Source organism: Anoplophora glabripennis, unplaced genomic scaffold (genome assembly GCF_000390285.2).
Source record: "Anoplophora glabripennis isolate ALB-LARVAE unplaced genomic scaffold, Agla_2.0 scaffold97, whole genome shotgun sequence".
Classification (NCBI taxonomy): domain Eukaryota; kingdom Metazoa; phylum Arthropoda; class Insecta; order Coleoptera; family Cerambycidae; genus Anoplophora; species Anoplophora glabripennis.
In genome coordinates this window covers 577868-595528 of record NW_019416215.1, presented here as the reverse complement: position 1 = coordinate 595528, position 17661 = coordinate 577868, and the positions used below count along the sequence as shown (strand labels likewise).

At 29.6% G+C, this 17661-nt stretch overlaps 1 protein-coding gene across 1 annotated transcript in view; it reads left to right on the top strand.

Annotated features, from left to right (window-relative positions):
- Positions 1-6989: 6989 nt before the first annotated feature.
- Positions 6990-17661, top strand: part of LOC108907316 (transient receptor potential cation channel subfamily A member 1) — a 64819-nt gene continuing 54147 nt past the window's right edge. The window contains exons 1-2 of the mRNA XM_023457340.1: positions 6990-7169; positions 13595-13780. Of these exons, the coding sequence (XP_023313108.1) occupies positions 6990-7169; positions 13595-13780 (366 nt within the window). The remainder of the gene's footprint in view (positions 7170-13594; positions 13781-17661) is intronic.

The following is a 17661-nucleotide window of genomic DNA, read 5'->3' as shown; positions in this document are numbered from 1 at the left end:
TAAATAAGTTGAATTTTTATAAAATTTATTTTAACTGAAGGAAAGCAACTTAAGTATTTTAAGGAGGTAAGTATTTAACACAAAGTTATGTAAGTACGTAATTTCATATATATTTTTTTATATCCAGTTAAATAATGATTTCATTAAAATAAAATACAAGGCAAGTTTGTTGTCATATTATTTAATTTTCTGTTAATATCTAAAATGGTAGCAAACACCCTATTGCGATCAAGTCTCTACTATTGAGTTATTGTAAGATAAATGTTTGCAGATCATATTTGTTCAAGTTGCTTATAAAATAAGTTAACGTTAGGTAACGTTAATTAAATGTCATATCACTTTATTTCTGGGGTAAATTCCCTCGAATGCAGTTATAACAACACACCCAGATCGATGTCCTAAACAATTACGTTACAACTTTATTCAGTATACTGTTTTACATTTTATAACATCACGCGGATGTAAAACTGTGTGTTTGTTTAGATTTTAAATAGCGAAAGTTGGAAAATGGTGGAACTTCAAGTTATTCCTATAAATCGACGTAATATTTAGAACCTATAAATACTTTTCACCGGTGAATAAGGTAGGCATCAAGAGTTTTAAGTTTTATATAGTAGGTATCTAATATAGTTTATCTTTAGACCAATAAAAAATATTAATCGTATTCTTACTTATAATAACGTTTCAACTAAATTAAGTTCTCCTCAGATTACTTTAAGTTCCCCAGAACACTAATCGGATATACAGGGTGTTTCTAAATAAGTGTCGCAACGGAAAACTGTAAATTCCTTTTGAAAAAAGAAATATACTTTTCCTCTTCCATTTTTCTCTCCGGGTTTTTGTTTTCGAGATACACGGTGTCAAAATTTTAATTTTTTAAAAATTTTTTGCCAATATCTTAGGAACTACAGGACTGAATTTTTGTACACGCGTTACCACTATTAATAGCTATCTTTTTCGCACTTTTCTCGAATTCATTGAACTTGCCAGTGGTGGAGATTTTAAGGTATCGTCAGGGTTTTTCCACCCTAACTTTTACGCCACTGGAAAAATTGATATGTGACAGCAAATTCTGAAGCACCAATGAATATTACACAAAAAGAGTTCTCTTGGTTCATTGCTCTAAAGTCAACCGTTTTCAAGAAAAATGACTTTTTATGAAGAAAAACAAACATTTTGCTAACGTTTCGAAAATCTTTTGTGATTCAAAAGATAGGTAATAATAATTAGCAATTTTAACGAAATTTAACATTTGCTGCAAGTAGTTATTAATAGTGGTAATGTATATGCAAAAGCTCAGTCCTGTAGTTCAAACGGTTCCCAAGATATTGGCAAAAATCTGAAAAAAAATTTTGACACCGTGTATCTCGAAAACGAAAGCTCGGAGAGAAAAATGGAAGAGGAAAAATATGTTTCATTTTTGTTGTTTTATGATATGCTTGTATTAAAAAATAAATAAAAATACTTGCCAATCTGAGATTTGAATAGCTTTAAAATAAATTCAAGATTAAAATAAAGTAAATGTTACTATTTTTATATTTTATTTATGTTTAATTTGTGTCAATGATCTCTGACGTTGATCTAATATAAGTAATTCATATTACGCTCATTTTACATATTACAACGAAGTAAACAATTGCACGTAGCAATACCGTGGTCATAAAAGTATTGAAGATATAAAATTCTGTACAAAATTTAGTATGTTTTTACTCTTTCGATTTATTCAGCTACTTCTTCGGCTAAACTAGTGCTAGATATATTAAATTTATTCAAAACAACTTGAAATAGGAACAAAATTAAGACGTAAATGATACGTACGAAATGAATACTATTATACCAAATTATGTGAAATCCGGTCCTGTATGAAACTATGAAACGTATGTGTGTTTTTGGAAGGAATTGGCATTCAATGTGTTTTGATCAATTGTTGATTAACTAGAACATGCTTGACCATTGTTTACATGATTGGAATAGACAAGTTGACTTTACACTCCTCATAAAAAGACCCCTAATTAAAGATGCGCTCTGCATACCTAAAAGAAAATATCATCAACAGATGATGAACGATCTTAGCTATTTACTAGATATTGCGAGTGTAATTCAATGATGTCGGGGCTTTAGTCCGCAGAGTAATTGTTTCCCACAATATTACTATTTAAAAACAAAATAAATGCTCTTTAAAACAAATACGCTTGTGAAGTAATTAATAGAACAGTTTTTACAATAAAATTCAAATTTGTGAAGAATTTTTTGACAACCCTGAACTTCAGAGCCAAAGTATCCTATCGATGACTTAATACGTAACTCAAAACATGCGTAAAAATTTATTTTCACCTGTCCTTTCAATTTATTTGGAAAAGCAACTGTCACGTAATTGCCGGCAACATCATGAACTCATATTTTATTTCTGCTTGAATTAAATATTTCCGATACGTTTATTACTTTTATCACTTAGCTAATAGAATAAACGCAACCGTTATTATCAGTCAGCTGAAGGAATTATTTTAGAATTTCCACTTAAGATGACAGTGCATGTACTTGTAGTACCCCTAACGGCGATAGGGAAATAAATAATTTACATATCAATAGTAATTAAATTGGCAACAAAACCAATCAATCCTCGTTTTTCATGATTAAAATTTCTGAATGAGATAGCGCGCGTCAGATGTTCGATCGCATTATAAAGATTGCTCTGGACAAGGATATGTTGATGTAGACGTCATTTTTCATGAGGATGTGTACAATACACTTTGTGAAATACTCTGTTGAGGTCGATTCCTATACCGTGCGGGTTTAGTGGTTGTGATTTTGCTAGTTTGGATATTTGGGAGGTACGTAAATTAATTAATTAAATATAGTTTTAACTATAGCTTAATTAAAATGTAATATTTGAAGGTGGAATAGCACCTGCGTTTAGCTGAAAGTGAACATAGATTACGTGAAACTCAATATTAATTAAAGTTCAATATTATGTTACTGCATAATTGCAATTACCTGTTGTCGAAACCCAGAGTAAGGTTAAATTCCTTCTAGGTACTTCTACCAATCTATTAGTTTGGTTAGTATTAAATTCAAAAGATATAATAATTAAATTATAATAGAAAGTTCTAGATATATCTACAGGTTCAAAATTATTTGTTTGTGAAACTTTTGGCTCGATAAACTTAATACGAGAATGAGACCGTATGGCCCTATGGCCGTATGACATTTTGCAACATCCTTGAAACTTTGCGATGTTGCACTTAGTGCAAAAAGTGAGATAAATATAAAGAATGTTCCAAATTACCATGTGCCAACAGCTTTATAGAAGAAAAAAAGATAAATGTTTCCTGTACCTATAACATTTTTAGTTTTGATGGCATTATCATAATCAACAAAAAAAGTCGAAGCATATTATTTAATTTTATTTGTCAGATTATGTCAACATTTTAAGAATAAATAATCTATTATAAATTTTGTTTTTGTTTAGAATATATTCAGATCGTAAGTAACAACTTTTTAAATCTTTCCTGTGGTGTACCCGAATAAGTTAAAAGATAAATGTTTACTATGAATACTCTACCTATTACTGCGTAAAATATTTCCCTCTTTGTTCAAAATAGCGATTGGTGGTGCAATATTTGGCAAATTATTCAATTAAAGCAATTATTTGGAAGCAATCGATATATCACCTGCATGAAGTATATGGTGAAGTTTCATGTGGGAGTACACTGAAAAAACAATTACTTTCTATTAAAGCAATCGGTTGTTTTGAATCCAGTCAGTTTACATTTATGCTAATTATATTAAGATAAACCAGTTACATTCAATACAAGTCATTTGATTTGTTTGAATTAAAAAAAGAAACAGTTTACAATAGGTTTGTCTATAATTAACAAATTAGATTTAATATAACCATTTATTAAAAATATCAGCATAAACTTCTGGATAAATATTTCGCTTCTTTCTGAAAATGATGACTGTCCACATTAAAAAGAAGTTTAAACTTACTAGTTGATCTTTTGAAAGTAAATTTATTTATTTCGTACAAAGAAAATAATTTGCTATGAAATCTGCAATTCTGATCAAAAAATATACTCTTCATACTGTCTGATTTTTTCTAATGTAAACTATGTATTTTATACGCTGTTCCGAGAAAATTCATTTCCTAATGTACAACTTCCGTTGGTAATACACTTTTCACTCCAATCATCATGTTAATATTTGAAAGGTGTAGAATAAGGTAAATATAGGCATGTCTGTAATTATTCTAGAAGTCTGCAATTATTAATAATTTTAACATAGACTTCTATGTTGAGGCTAATACCTTTACTTAAATAAATATTGTATTTATTTGTATTAACACTGACATAACACATTTTTAAATAATTAAAAATTTTTGGAAGAATAATAATTATTCTTACATATAATTACATATCCTTATAATTTTCATTTTTGGCAATATCTAATACTGAAGTTAAAATAAGTATAATCGAAATGAGCCAGGAATTTACTTATTTACTTCGACTTCGAATACTCGAAGGTACAACCATCAAGTATAAATACATACAGGGTGCCCCATAATATATGGGCAATCTCTCGGATTTATCTAAGGGACGTTAAAAATAACATGAAGTTCCTATAAAAAATTTCCCTAGAGGGACGCCTATGAAAATCGATTTTTTTTTCTAACTTTTAAAATACTTTGTGTAATTTAATTATTGTTTGGAAAAAAGTGGCACTTTTTAGATAGGCACGGAAATAATGCAAATTTAATCGGTTTATTTCTCTTTACGGATGTCTAAAAATCACATTAAACAAAAATAGTTTTTTTACTGTGCTACAGCTAGTCCGTCCCTGGCAAACCAAATAAGTTAAATTATTTCCATGGGTCAGTTTTTAAGGAGTCTTATCTGTTGTGCATCACATTAAAAAATAATTAAATTACACAAAGTATTTTAAAAATTATTTAAAAAAATATAGTTTTTCAAGGGCCTGTATCTCCATAGGCCTTCTAAGGAAAATTTTTAGGGACTTATCATGTTATTTTAACGTTCTGTATAAATCTGAGAGATTGCCCACATATTCTGGGACACCCTGCATACAAATCAGATCCTTTAAACAAGTAATGAACCGTTTGAAAGTATAGTCAAGTAATATCCAGGATACTTAACCATTTTTTCATTACTAATACTAATAAATATAAGAAATAAATAAAAAAAATATATATTTTTTTGTAATATAACTAATAGTTATAGAGTTGTTAACTATACAATATTGATCAAAACCTTAACATTCTGTTTAGGTATTTTTAGGATCAGTCAACGTAAGACTTTCTTCCTTCACTAATACTGGCCTTTATACAGACGTTTAAATTGCCATTTAATCTTGGTCATACAACTATAAGAACATTAGTATTCGTTTTTATTAAATCTATCCAAATTCATACACATCTGTCATATCGAGCGTTTCATCCCTACTACACAAGATCAACTCTTTTTGTTTCCTTTTCCCTTTTTCATTATTCTATTTCTCTTTCTGTAGCTTTCCCTTTTAGTTCTTTGGATTGTTGGAGATCAATCACATTAATAATTATTCAGAGGTTTTTTCTGATTAATATATTCGTTTTACCTGGCTAACGACCTCTTGCCTTAGGGCAAGACATAATAATTTCTGCAACAGTTACCTCAAAAGTCGATAAATTTTTTACAGAAAATTATTGTATCTGCATCCTGCTACAACTTTAGGACATTTTGTGTAACCTATCTCGTCAAAAGTTGGAAAATTGTAGAATATATCATTTGGGCAATTATAAAGTTTTAACACGTTTATTTATTCATTATAACAAAATTCAACATATTACGAGTGATAAATTTAGTATCCTGAATATTCCGTATTAGACTGCATCAAATTACAAATGAACCTCTCAAAAATGAATATTGAAAGGATAAATATATTCTCCTGTAACCGGAAAAAGGAGCCTCTTTAATATGAATATAAATTAGATAATATTGCAGTGTATCCTCCCGAATATATTAAAGACCTTGGGGTTACCTTTGATGAAAAACTTACGTTTTATAAACATGTTGATTAATTCAAAGGTTTTACAAATACCAATGTATTTTTTAATGCATTCATAACATCCAAACTTGAGTACCGTTCATTGATATGGAATACTGGCAACAGCTGGGATTCCTCTGTTTTTGTTTAAATTATTACACAATGATATTGATATTCCTCAAATGTTTGAAAATGTTACATTTTCTTTATAGCGTATCCAGATATTCGAAAATATGTCATATCGCTCTCCTAGAATTAATTTATTAAAGTTTGGTATATTTTGTACAACTGTAATTAGTACAGAAAGTTTGTGAATAATTCATTTCTAAATATTTCAATTTAAATTATAAAATTTTAAGTTAAATTTGAGCAACTTAAAAAAATTATTCCAGTTAAGAAAAAGTACCTAGTCTTAGTTATAATTTTTCCTTAGATTCCTTCTCGGATTCCTTTATATAACTTTTGCAATGTAAATAGCTGTAGGTAGCTGATGTAGTTATATATTATTAAATTCTTTCTTAATTTAAGGTGTTTTTAAAGATTCGATTCTAAAAACCTTCTTAAAATTAAATTAAGATACCAGGTTTGTTGCCATTCTTTATTTTTCTTAAATTTTAGTATAAACGTAGAAATATCTATAAAGCAAAAAAAATTTATACTTGATATAAAGCAGTTTATTAAAATAAAAGCAATATCATAAGTAAATATAGATGAAAAAGTAATTATACCCTAGACAGTTAATTGTAGCCTTTCCATAACAAACTGTACATTAGGTATATTACCTGTTCGACAAAAAAAATAACATTTCATTTACAAAATAGTAGTTATTTTGGTTTGAAAACTGTCCCGAACGAACATAAACTGGTTGCTCACATACTAGTATAAGTTTTTACTTATTTCATGACAATAAAAGATGTATGTTATAGATTTTAATTGGAAAAAAGTAAAAAATGCCGAATCTACTACACCTTATGCAGATGATGAGGAACTGGAGAATTGATGGAGACTATACTCGGAGAGTTGCACCATCTACACCTATTATTACAGTGCTTCCTGTAGTTGAAGATGTAGAGAAGATTATAATACCAGAAGAAACTGTGGAAAGTTCTAGAGAAGCCAAGGATAATCTTGTGGTAAGTTTTACTTCTATGTATAGACTAAGCAATGATAAATGTATAAAGGATTGCCATGTTATATTTGTCTTACAGATTCTAGTAATAGCAGGCCATTATGCATGCGAAAGCCAGTAATATGTAAAAGTAAATAATTGTCTTCGTATGTCAGCCAACATATATGTCACATGTCCCATATACAATAAATCGCAAATTAATAGTTGAGAATAATTCTCAATAAATTATATTGATTAAATTATGTAAATATGTATTCGTCTTTGTATATTAACCTGTCTAATCGATTCTTAAAGAGTCACTTCCAAAAGAGGTCGAGGAAGTGGTTCCAAATTTTCTTTACAAAACACTGTAAAATGTCAGTGCATAGTTTTATTCCGATTGAATACAATTGTATCTAAAGATTGTAGTTTTAATACATTGAACATTGAACATTGAACATATACAACTTATTAATTTTTATTAATAATATTTCCGTGTCCTTTTTTTGTCTAATCAGTGCTGTTTGGGTATTTTTTATCTTATAAAATGCTGTTGTAGTTGAATACATGGGAGTCAATAGACTAATAATTCGTGTACCACTACATTCTGAAAATAATCGATGAGAGATGAAAACATTACAAAATATTGCACTAAGCCTGTTGACAGGTATGATAGTAATGTTTAATTAGTGATTTAATGATAATTTGCCCCATCTGTTTGTTACTAATGAAACCGATTAGATTAAGCACTTATCTTTTTTAACTATCTAATTTGTTTATTTTTTTGTTCGATAAATGATATACCGCAATTTTGCAAAAAAATGTCATTAAATATAATATGTACCTTACGTGATCTTTACAGAAAATATTAATTTAGACTATCTAATTTTAAGACAATTTTCTGAAACAAAAATTACAGTAGGTAAATAAAAATATATTAGCAACTTGCTGGACAAGGCTAACCATTTTCGAGGTACTTGACATTATATATTTAAGACGAATTAAACAGAAAGCAATAAAGTAAAACTTAAGATATATTTTCTCTAATTAATTCTACCATGTGAAAACTTAAAAAATTACTCGCCTCGTATAGTTTTATAATAATTGGATACCTGCAGTATTTCTGTTATAACTTATATAGTGAATTATCAAAACTCTTTTTTTGTGTTACTTATGTGTTTTATTTTTTGACGCTGTGACAAATTGTAACAGACATGATATATGTATTCGTAATAACAAGAAAAAATATCATGCATGAAATACATCGGAATGGAAAAGGGTTGACAATCCTAAAGTAAGGAAAATGAGTAAAATTTCACAGATACTGTAACATTTCTGTAATAAACAAGGTTATAGGTTTTTATAATTTCCAAATATGTAATAAATATTTCGTGTTTCACTATAATTTATTTGCAGGACTAATTATATTCAATATAATTGAATATAATAATAAGTATGGATAAATATTACTCAGATAACAAATGAACAAGACCTAGTATTAACTCTAGGCACATTAAAATCTACAGAAGTATCAGTATCAAATTTGGTACAGATTTTTTTATTACTTACTCTCTTATATTGAGTCATAAAAGAATGAATTGCATATAATCTAAATTTTCATAAACATTTCCAAGCTCTACCTATTTGTGAGAAGTCAGAGTTGATCCATCATTCATTTAAACTTTTAGTGTTAATTTTGACTAAGCAACACCTTGTAGAGATTGGACAATCATTGAATTAAAGAACAGATTGGATATTCCCGGCGCATTCGCCACAACTGATACAAATTTATACAAAAGTCTATACTATATATGTATATATGTATATGTGCCAGCGTTTCTTTATTTCGTATTTTTTTCATAGAACTTATTCTTTGTTCATGGGAAGGAAACGTGAGAGATATAAAACGTTATTGTGAGTTTATCATGGTAAATCTTAACCCCCGTCAAACATGATGACTAAGGATGTGTGGATGCTAGAAACTGTTTAACAGGAATTGATTATTTTGCCTTAATATGATGTGTATACCTTCCTTCGTTGTTTACAGTGAAGGTTCTTATATGTACGAAAACACAAAGTGTTGTTCACTTAAGTCTTTTTATCGGAGGTGTTTCATCCTTAATATAAAAAAGATACATACTTTTTTATGTAGAGTTATTCCTAATTATGTGTATGAAACATTATAACTACTGAACCTGGCTAAAATTCAGCCACCCATCATAAAAATTCTTATGGTTATAAGTTATTCTTTATATAATTAATTTAAAAATTTCATATTCATATCCAAATTATATTGAGTTTTCAGTCTTTAGAAACAAGAATATCAAATAATAAATTCCAGACGAATAAGTAAGCCCCAAAAATCAAGTGGATTCAAATTTGCAGAATATGGTGGCCAAACAATAAGACATCTATTATCTATCCATCGTTTGAGATATTATTCATTTAACTACTGCAATTGAATACTACCATATTTTTTTTGTTGTGAAAGACTTCGTGATTGTTTTATTTACTTAATTAATTAAAATTTTTAATTATAATTAATATTGAAGACAAGTTTATGAGGCAGACTTGCAACAATTTGGAAGTTCTATCTTTCTCCGGAATTTTTTTACATGTGCTGTTAATCACTTACTCTCATGCAGCATGCAATTAAAGTTTGTTGCTCTGATATAAATTTAATTGTTGTCACGTAATAAGAATATGTATATTGATCTAGTTATTTTAGATATAAAAGCATGAAATGTGTTGTAACTGCGACACTACTTCTATTATTGCATAAAGTTTCTTATCACTATTTATAACTGGCAGGGGGGCAACTGAAGAAACTATAATTTTCGACATAAATGATGGCACCATTAGCTTGTTTTAACCGACTTTTCCAGTGACATACGAACAGTTACAAGAATAAACAGTACCTAACAGAACTTGTAAACTGAAACAAGTGTATTTTAAACTATTTGTAGAATGTGACTAAAGTGATATAAAGTAAGTTGAAGATATTATAATCTGTTAAGTTTGTACCTTATTAGAAAAACATTTACGTACCCTTGTACTGGGTGTACTCGATAGTATGGGCCTACTATGATACAAAAAATTTATTTAAATAAAATTTGGGACACGTAGTGTTAAATGGGATGAGGTAAGCTCCATTTTCAATCGAAAGTATTATCTTATATCGTCCAAAACAGTCTCAATAGAAATACCACCTAAAAGCGGTGGAAGGATCCAGTAGTCCTTGGAAAATAATTGAGTGTTCGCTTTTTAAAGTGCATAAATGTCATTAAGAGAAATAAAAGGATTAAACTCGATAATTCTTTAACACAGTTAAAACAAAAGGTGATGATAACAATAACTAAATTCAAAAAATGAAGCAAACGCTTTCATACTACATATGTATTACANGAATAAACAGTATCTAACAGAACTTGTAAATTAAAATAAGTGTATTTTAAACTATTTGTAGAATATGACTAAAGTGATATAAAGTAAGTTGAAGATATTATAATCTGTTACGTTTGATAATTTTATTTAAAAAATCCATTGTTTTGAAAACGAAAGTGGAGAAGTTTTTGAAATGTATACAGCTAATGTGGGTAGTGTTTTATAGTGATGTGTGCATTTACCTCACATTGTGAATTTACTATTATGGCGCAGAGGTTTACCTACATTTTTTTATATATTCCAATTCGCGGTATGAAAAATACAAAATAAAATAATAAGGTAGTAACTTTAAAACATGTTCCATAATTAAATTGAAACTGAAACATGACCAAGTTTGTACCTTATTAGAAAAACATTTACGTACCCTTGTACTGGGTGTCTTAAACTCGATAGTATGGGCCTACTATGATACAAAAAATTTATTTAAATAAAGTTTAGGGTACGTAGTGTTAAATGGGATGAGGTAAGCTCCATTTTCAATCGAAAGTATTATCTTTGGGATTTGACTAGGGTTTCTGGTCAAGACTTCTCGAAGCGAGAATTCCCGGGAAATCTGGCCTTACTCGAGACGAGAAAAAAGTGTCGAGAAATCGAGAAATTTAAAAATCACGCACGTCTTAAATTCTTAACTGGAGTTCGTTTCGTTCATGCGTTCAATTCGTTTCTCGACAAATAACTGAGCGGTTAAAGTGGTTTCTCTACCAGCTCATGATTTATTTATTTTAAGTTTTTAAGGCTTTAGTTTACTTTGATGATTNAAGGGGGGGTCAAAATATAGTGAATCACCCTGTACCTAGTTATAAGTCTGTGTAGAAATTTTATTATAAGCAGATACCTAATGTTGAAGTGATAAATTAATAGGAAGAACGCTTCTGTATCTTTAAATTAAAGCTTGTTTTTTTTAAGATTTCTTCGGTTAAATTCCTTATTTACTATTTATTTAATTAAAAGACTGCATGATTAATGATTATTAATAATTATTATTGGAAGAAAACTACGATTCAAAAACATTGAAATAAACATAAGTATATTGAAAGTGTTTAATAAAAAAACAAGTTAAAGGTTTTTAAGAAGAAACTCAAAGTTTAATTTAGTTTTGTTAGTAGAAGTAGAAACATAAGTAATTAATAAAAATACTGAATAAATAATAAATGTTAATGATGATTGTTAAGTATAATAGCATGTTTATATTTCGCATTGCAATACCAAAATTATGACTTTTTAAGTTTTAGAAATTTCTCGAGAATTCCCGGGAATTCCTAGTCGAGAATTCTCGAGCCCCGAGAAAAAAGTAGGCCGAGAAATCAGAAACCCTAGATTTGACAGAAAGGACTAATGACGTCATCAATTATATTTTTTCCAGAAGCATACCCAAATTTTTTAAGAAGCTCTCGTTTTTCTAATAAACTTTTATTAGAGAAATTTTTCTGTATTATTTCCCGTTTAAAAGTTATAAGACCACCTAAAAGCGGTGGAAGGATCAAGTAGTCGTTGGAAAATAATTGAATGTTCGCTTTTTAAAGTGCATAAATGTCACTAAGAGAAATAAAAGGATTAAACTCGATAATTCATTAACACAGTTAAAACAAAAGGTGATGATAACAATAACTAAATTCAAAAAATGAGGCAAACGCTTTCATACTACATACGTATTACAATCTATTCTTTATATGGCCTCTTATTTCAAAACACATACCCAATCTTCGCCTGACTTCTTTGTGGGCTGCGTTTATTAACATTTCTCTGTTTAACTCATTACAAGTGTTTGGATTGTCTCTTTCAAATGATGATCTCGCGGAGGTGTTTTGTAAACCTTATTTTTTAAAACTCCCATAAAAAAATCGAGGAGTGTTAGATCTGGTGACTTTCCGGGACACTGAATAGGTCTATTAAGCCCAATCCATTTTTCTGGGGAAGTGTTATCTAAATATTGCTGCACAATCCTGGCCTTATGGGGTGGAGCCCCGTCATGCTGAAACTATAGATTTCTCCTTAGCTGCAAAGCCACGTTCTCCAGAAGTACAGGAAGTTCTTGTAGGAAATTTAGGTAATTCACGCTGTTCAATGTTCATAAAAATAAGGCCCAATAAAATGTCTACCGATGATGCTGCACCATACGTTTTCTCCAAAATGGCCTTGGTTTTGGACTAGATTTACAATGTGGTGATTTTCAATGGACCAGTAGTGTTCGTTGAGCCTATTTGGCAAACCATTACTGACAAACCGACTTTCGTCCGTCCAAAGAATGTTCAGAAAAAGGTTCTGATCAACAGTTTCTACATTTACTACAATTTGATCTATAAAATTAAGTCTGTTTTCAATGTGACAAATACTCCAAATTGTGAATTTTGTAGTCATGATACCCATTGGTCTTTAAAATTCGTTGAACGGCTGATTTATCCAAATTCAATTCCTGGCTAGCCTGCCGTATAGAATTTCGTGGATTTTGTTCGAAATACTGTAACAGTTTAACTGTATTAACATTGTTTCTTACCCTTCGGTCAATTATTTGATTTTTCCGAACAGAAAATGCATCTTCATTTCTTTTTAACAGGAAAAAAAAATTGGGTATGTTTCTGGAAAAAATATAATTGATGACGTCAAATAATACTTTCGATTGAAAATGGAGCTTACCTTATCTCATTTAACACCACGTGTCTCAAATTTTCTTTAAATTTTTTGTATCCTCACAGTAGCCCCATACTATCGAGTTTGAGACACTGTGCATAGAAACTTTCTCTTGTTTTAACGAGAACAAGGTTGCGGTTTAATTCGGATACCTTGTTATATTAAATTAATTGGTGGGCGCAAGCCAAATTTCGCTTGATGATAAAAAAGCATAAAAAATATATATACCTATGAGGTGACTTTGTCTATCAAGGTATTTAGCAGAATATTATGAATACCATCATAAATATTTACTCAATGTTATCGTCCGCACACCGAAGCAATATAAAGGTAGATAACATTAATAGCGAATTAAGTATTTAAAAATGCTTTTAGACATGGTGGCTGTCATCGCTGCGTTCCATCAAGAACAAAATTGGGCTCCAAAGTGCCTCCGGTAGCTGCAGCGAACTTCAGAATATGTTGTCCGCTACAGAGAGGAAAGGGTCGAGTAACATGGAGAAGTCTCCGAATGATCCTGGGATATGTCTCATTTCTCAGAGCCCCTTCAGGATATTACGGGTAAGTGGTAAAATATTGTCGCCATTTGTTGAGTTGGGGATATTTATAATTTCATAATTTTGAAGGGAACTACAGAAAAAATTTGCATAATTTTTTTTTGGAAATCCTATTTTTGATACTTAAATAGAATGTGGTAGTCAAACTCAACAAAAATCATTGATAATGATTTTTTTTATAGAAATACTCTAAAAAATTAGAAAATTTTATGACAATGATTCTTTTGGCACTATATTTAAAATTAGTTCTTGTGAAGCGAATAATTTAGCTCTTACTGTTGATTTTTTCAACTGATGTTAGATTAAAAAAGTACGTCAAAATCGTTCGTTTCCCGAATAAAATATAAAAAACCATCTTTAAATTTCAAAATATTCAGTGGTGTTAAATTCTGGGGTATTTGCTGACAAAATTACATTAATCTAGTCTATAGTCAAAGTTTAACCAGTCTACATTAGAGATATTTGCGCGAATGTTACATTTTCCAAAAATTTGAACACCCTTTTGGCTTGAAAATTGCGTTGATTCATAAGAACCTTTCTTCAATGATCCTCTATTATAGATGGCAAAATTACTTCTTGAACAGTATTTGATAATATTGATAATTGTCTTGTGTATTTATACTGTAAACGTCGTAGTAACTATTAAGTAAAAGTGACTAAACTATTTTCTTATTCGTTCAAGTAATCACAGTTTTATCCTCGGTTTAACTTCAAACAAAACATTCAAAATATCTCGAAGATAAACTTACCAGTAGATATAATTCAGATATCTATATGGAAATAATATACTGTTCGAAAAGTTGAAGATTGGAATCGTTAATAATGATAGTAATCATTCCTATTCTAAAAACAATGTTGCACGCATTTTTATAACCCTGGAGTCGAGTGAAATATTCGTAGTCTGAAAACGCTAAATCAAGGTAACAAAGAGAAATTTCATGGAAACTTCAACTTATGCAACGTCTTTAAAAAGATAGACAATTTAAAAAATACGTTTTTTTTACTTAAATCGGTGCAGCATAATCCGATTTCCAGTATTATGTTAACTACAAAGCTAGGAACTGCCAGTAACCAATCGTAGTTTGATTATGGGCATGGCATTCTACGTGGGTGGGGCCGATCCATACGAACCTGACGAATTTACCGCAGCGTGTGTAGACGGCTTTATCAGTTTTCTGCAGATAAAACACAGTCACTGTTAGTATTAATCATATTCCAGGACATAATAGGTTTTTAAAAAACATATATTTTATTATTAGATCTAATAATTTTTACTGTATGGTATTAAGGCAATTTCAACTATTCATTCAATTTTTCCAAAAATCCATATCAAGTAAAGTCAAACGATGATTTTCAATAACAAAGCACATATATCCCCACAGACAAGACGCAGAAAACTAATATTACGGAAAACGACTAAATAAGATTTTTTTTTAAATATTTATTTTAATTTCTGTCCAAAAAGCTGGAGATACTAGACACCAAAATATTATGTTCGAGCTTATCATGCCTTATACAAATGTCGCTGTTTTAAGAAACACAGGGTTTTCAAGGTTTTTTTGGTGAGAAAACGAATCTGAAGCTTATTTTGATGTTGCTCTTAAAGGGCGGTAGTTTCACCGTATTATTTAGGTAAATCAAAACATATTTTTTTATCTCTTGAGCGATGCTTAAAAAAGTAAAAAATCTAAAACAACGTTCAATTATACATAAAAAATATACTCTTGTTTAGGTCGCCTAACTTTATCGGTTTCTAAGTTATTTGCATTTAAAAGTTTCAATCTTTTGAGAATAAAAAATCATCACAAAATACATTGAAACTTTTAAATGCAAATAACTCAGAAACCGATAAAGTTGGGCGACCTAAACGACAGTACATTTTTTTTTGTAGAACTAAACATTTTTTTAGATTTTTAACTTTTTTAAGCATCGCTCAAGAGATAAAAAAATATGTTTTGATTTACCTAAATAATACGGTGAAACTAGCGCCCTCTAGGAGCAACGTCAAACTAAGCTTCAAATTCGTAATTCTCACACCAAAAAAACCCAACACTACCAATTTTGAGAGTCATGCTATCAAAACTTTCTCAATTATTGAGAAATTTCAGAATAAAATTTTAACTTTGAACACCCTGATGAGCTCAAACATAATATTTTTGACCCATTATTTCTGACTCGCCCTGTGTGTAGATATACTAACTTTTATATAGACCCTCTACGAATAGAAGCAATCTGTCTCTACGGAAGGGAATTTATGAACATTGGGTTACTGTCGTGATAAAACTGCATCAGCTTGCTTTAACAACTGGATATTTTCAGAATACTAATTTTCAGCCGGAACATTTTTCAATAGACTGGTTTTCACAGTTTACCTGCAAAACTTTTGCAAAAATACGATGTCGACTATTAAATTAATATACTTATACAATCATGTTTAAATTTTACTTTCAGTTTTGAAGTGTGAATAGCCAAGGGACTTCCGAATGTCAGAAATATGATGAATGTGTATATTACGTTTGTTACTTAAAACATTAACTATATTATAGCACGTTTTATTAATTGCTTATATGAATTCATAAATTTCTTCTATTTAGATAGAGTGGTTACCTGAAAATTGTTTCCCCCTTACACTTCTTCGTTCTGGTGGCAATTTACTTACAAAGTGTTTGAAATTGAAAAATTGCCAAAATTAGTATTGTAAATTAGGTAACTATAGTTTTACAAATATAAAAATGCTCCTAAGATATTTGGAAGAAATTCCAAATATACAGGAGATAACTAAAATACTTGGGCAAACTTTAATGTCGGATTATATAATATTTATATTATATAATATTTCCTTTTGCAAAAAACAATTGATGGAAACAATGCAAATAATATTTACGTTCATCCCTTCGAGCATATACTATTGAAGGTAGTAGAAATCTTTAGGTTTGGTTCGAGTGCAAGGATACTTTTTGTGAGTACCGGTGTAACTAATGGTACATGTCAAATTGAACGAAATAACCTGAGTTGTTCTTTAATTTAAACATTTTGCTGACCATGTATACAAGCAACTGAATGAATACTTTTTAATATCCGGACATACAGTAATATCAAATCAGTGGTAGTAAGCAAGCTTATATTTCTGAAAGGCTGAAGTCCTAGCAAGTCCTCGTTGTGAATAGAAGCGTATTTTATTTCATTCGTAGAACATGGCATTATGACTAACTTAAAATTGAAATTATATTCTGAACGTTCTATTAGATTTAGAACCTTTTTACATCATTTTTTAGAAATAATATGTCTTGTTGAGTAGACATTCAAAATTATAATCCTGAGTGACTTGAAAAGCTGTTCTATTCTCTCAACTTTGTAATTTGGTAGAGTTACATTAGCTTTAGATCGATCTTATCTTAGTCTTTAATGATTAATATTGTACGAATATTATAATCATTAATACCCAAAACATATTGTTTTTATTTCAGCAGAGTTCTTACATGTTAATCATTCCATTATTATTTATATCAGCTCGCAAGCAACAGTTTTCTTACAAGTAGATTTTAAAAAGTGATTATACTTAAAACATAACATTTAATACGAATTAACATTACATTTTCCATTTTTTGTTATGTCGACCAGAACTTACACTGACAGGAAATTTATTTTTGACTTCAAGGTAAATTTCTAAATCATAAATTATTGTAGACACCGTATTAGACATGTATTAATTGTTCGGGTAATGAATTTCTTGCATGTTTATAGGATAAGTTCAGCGTGCCGGCAATTTTTAATAACGTAAGTAAAAAATTGCTTCCCAAAGGAATATATCAATTCGATAAAGGTACTTGGTATAAAAATACCAATATAATTAAAAATGGCGCAGTAGAAAATTTTAATCTATGA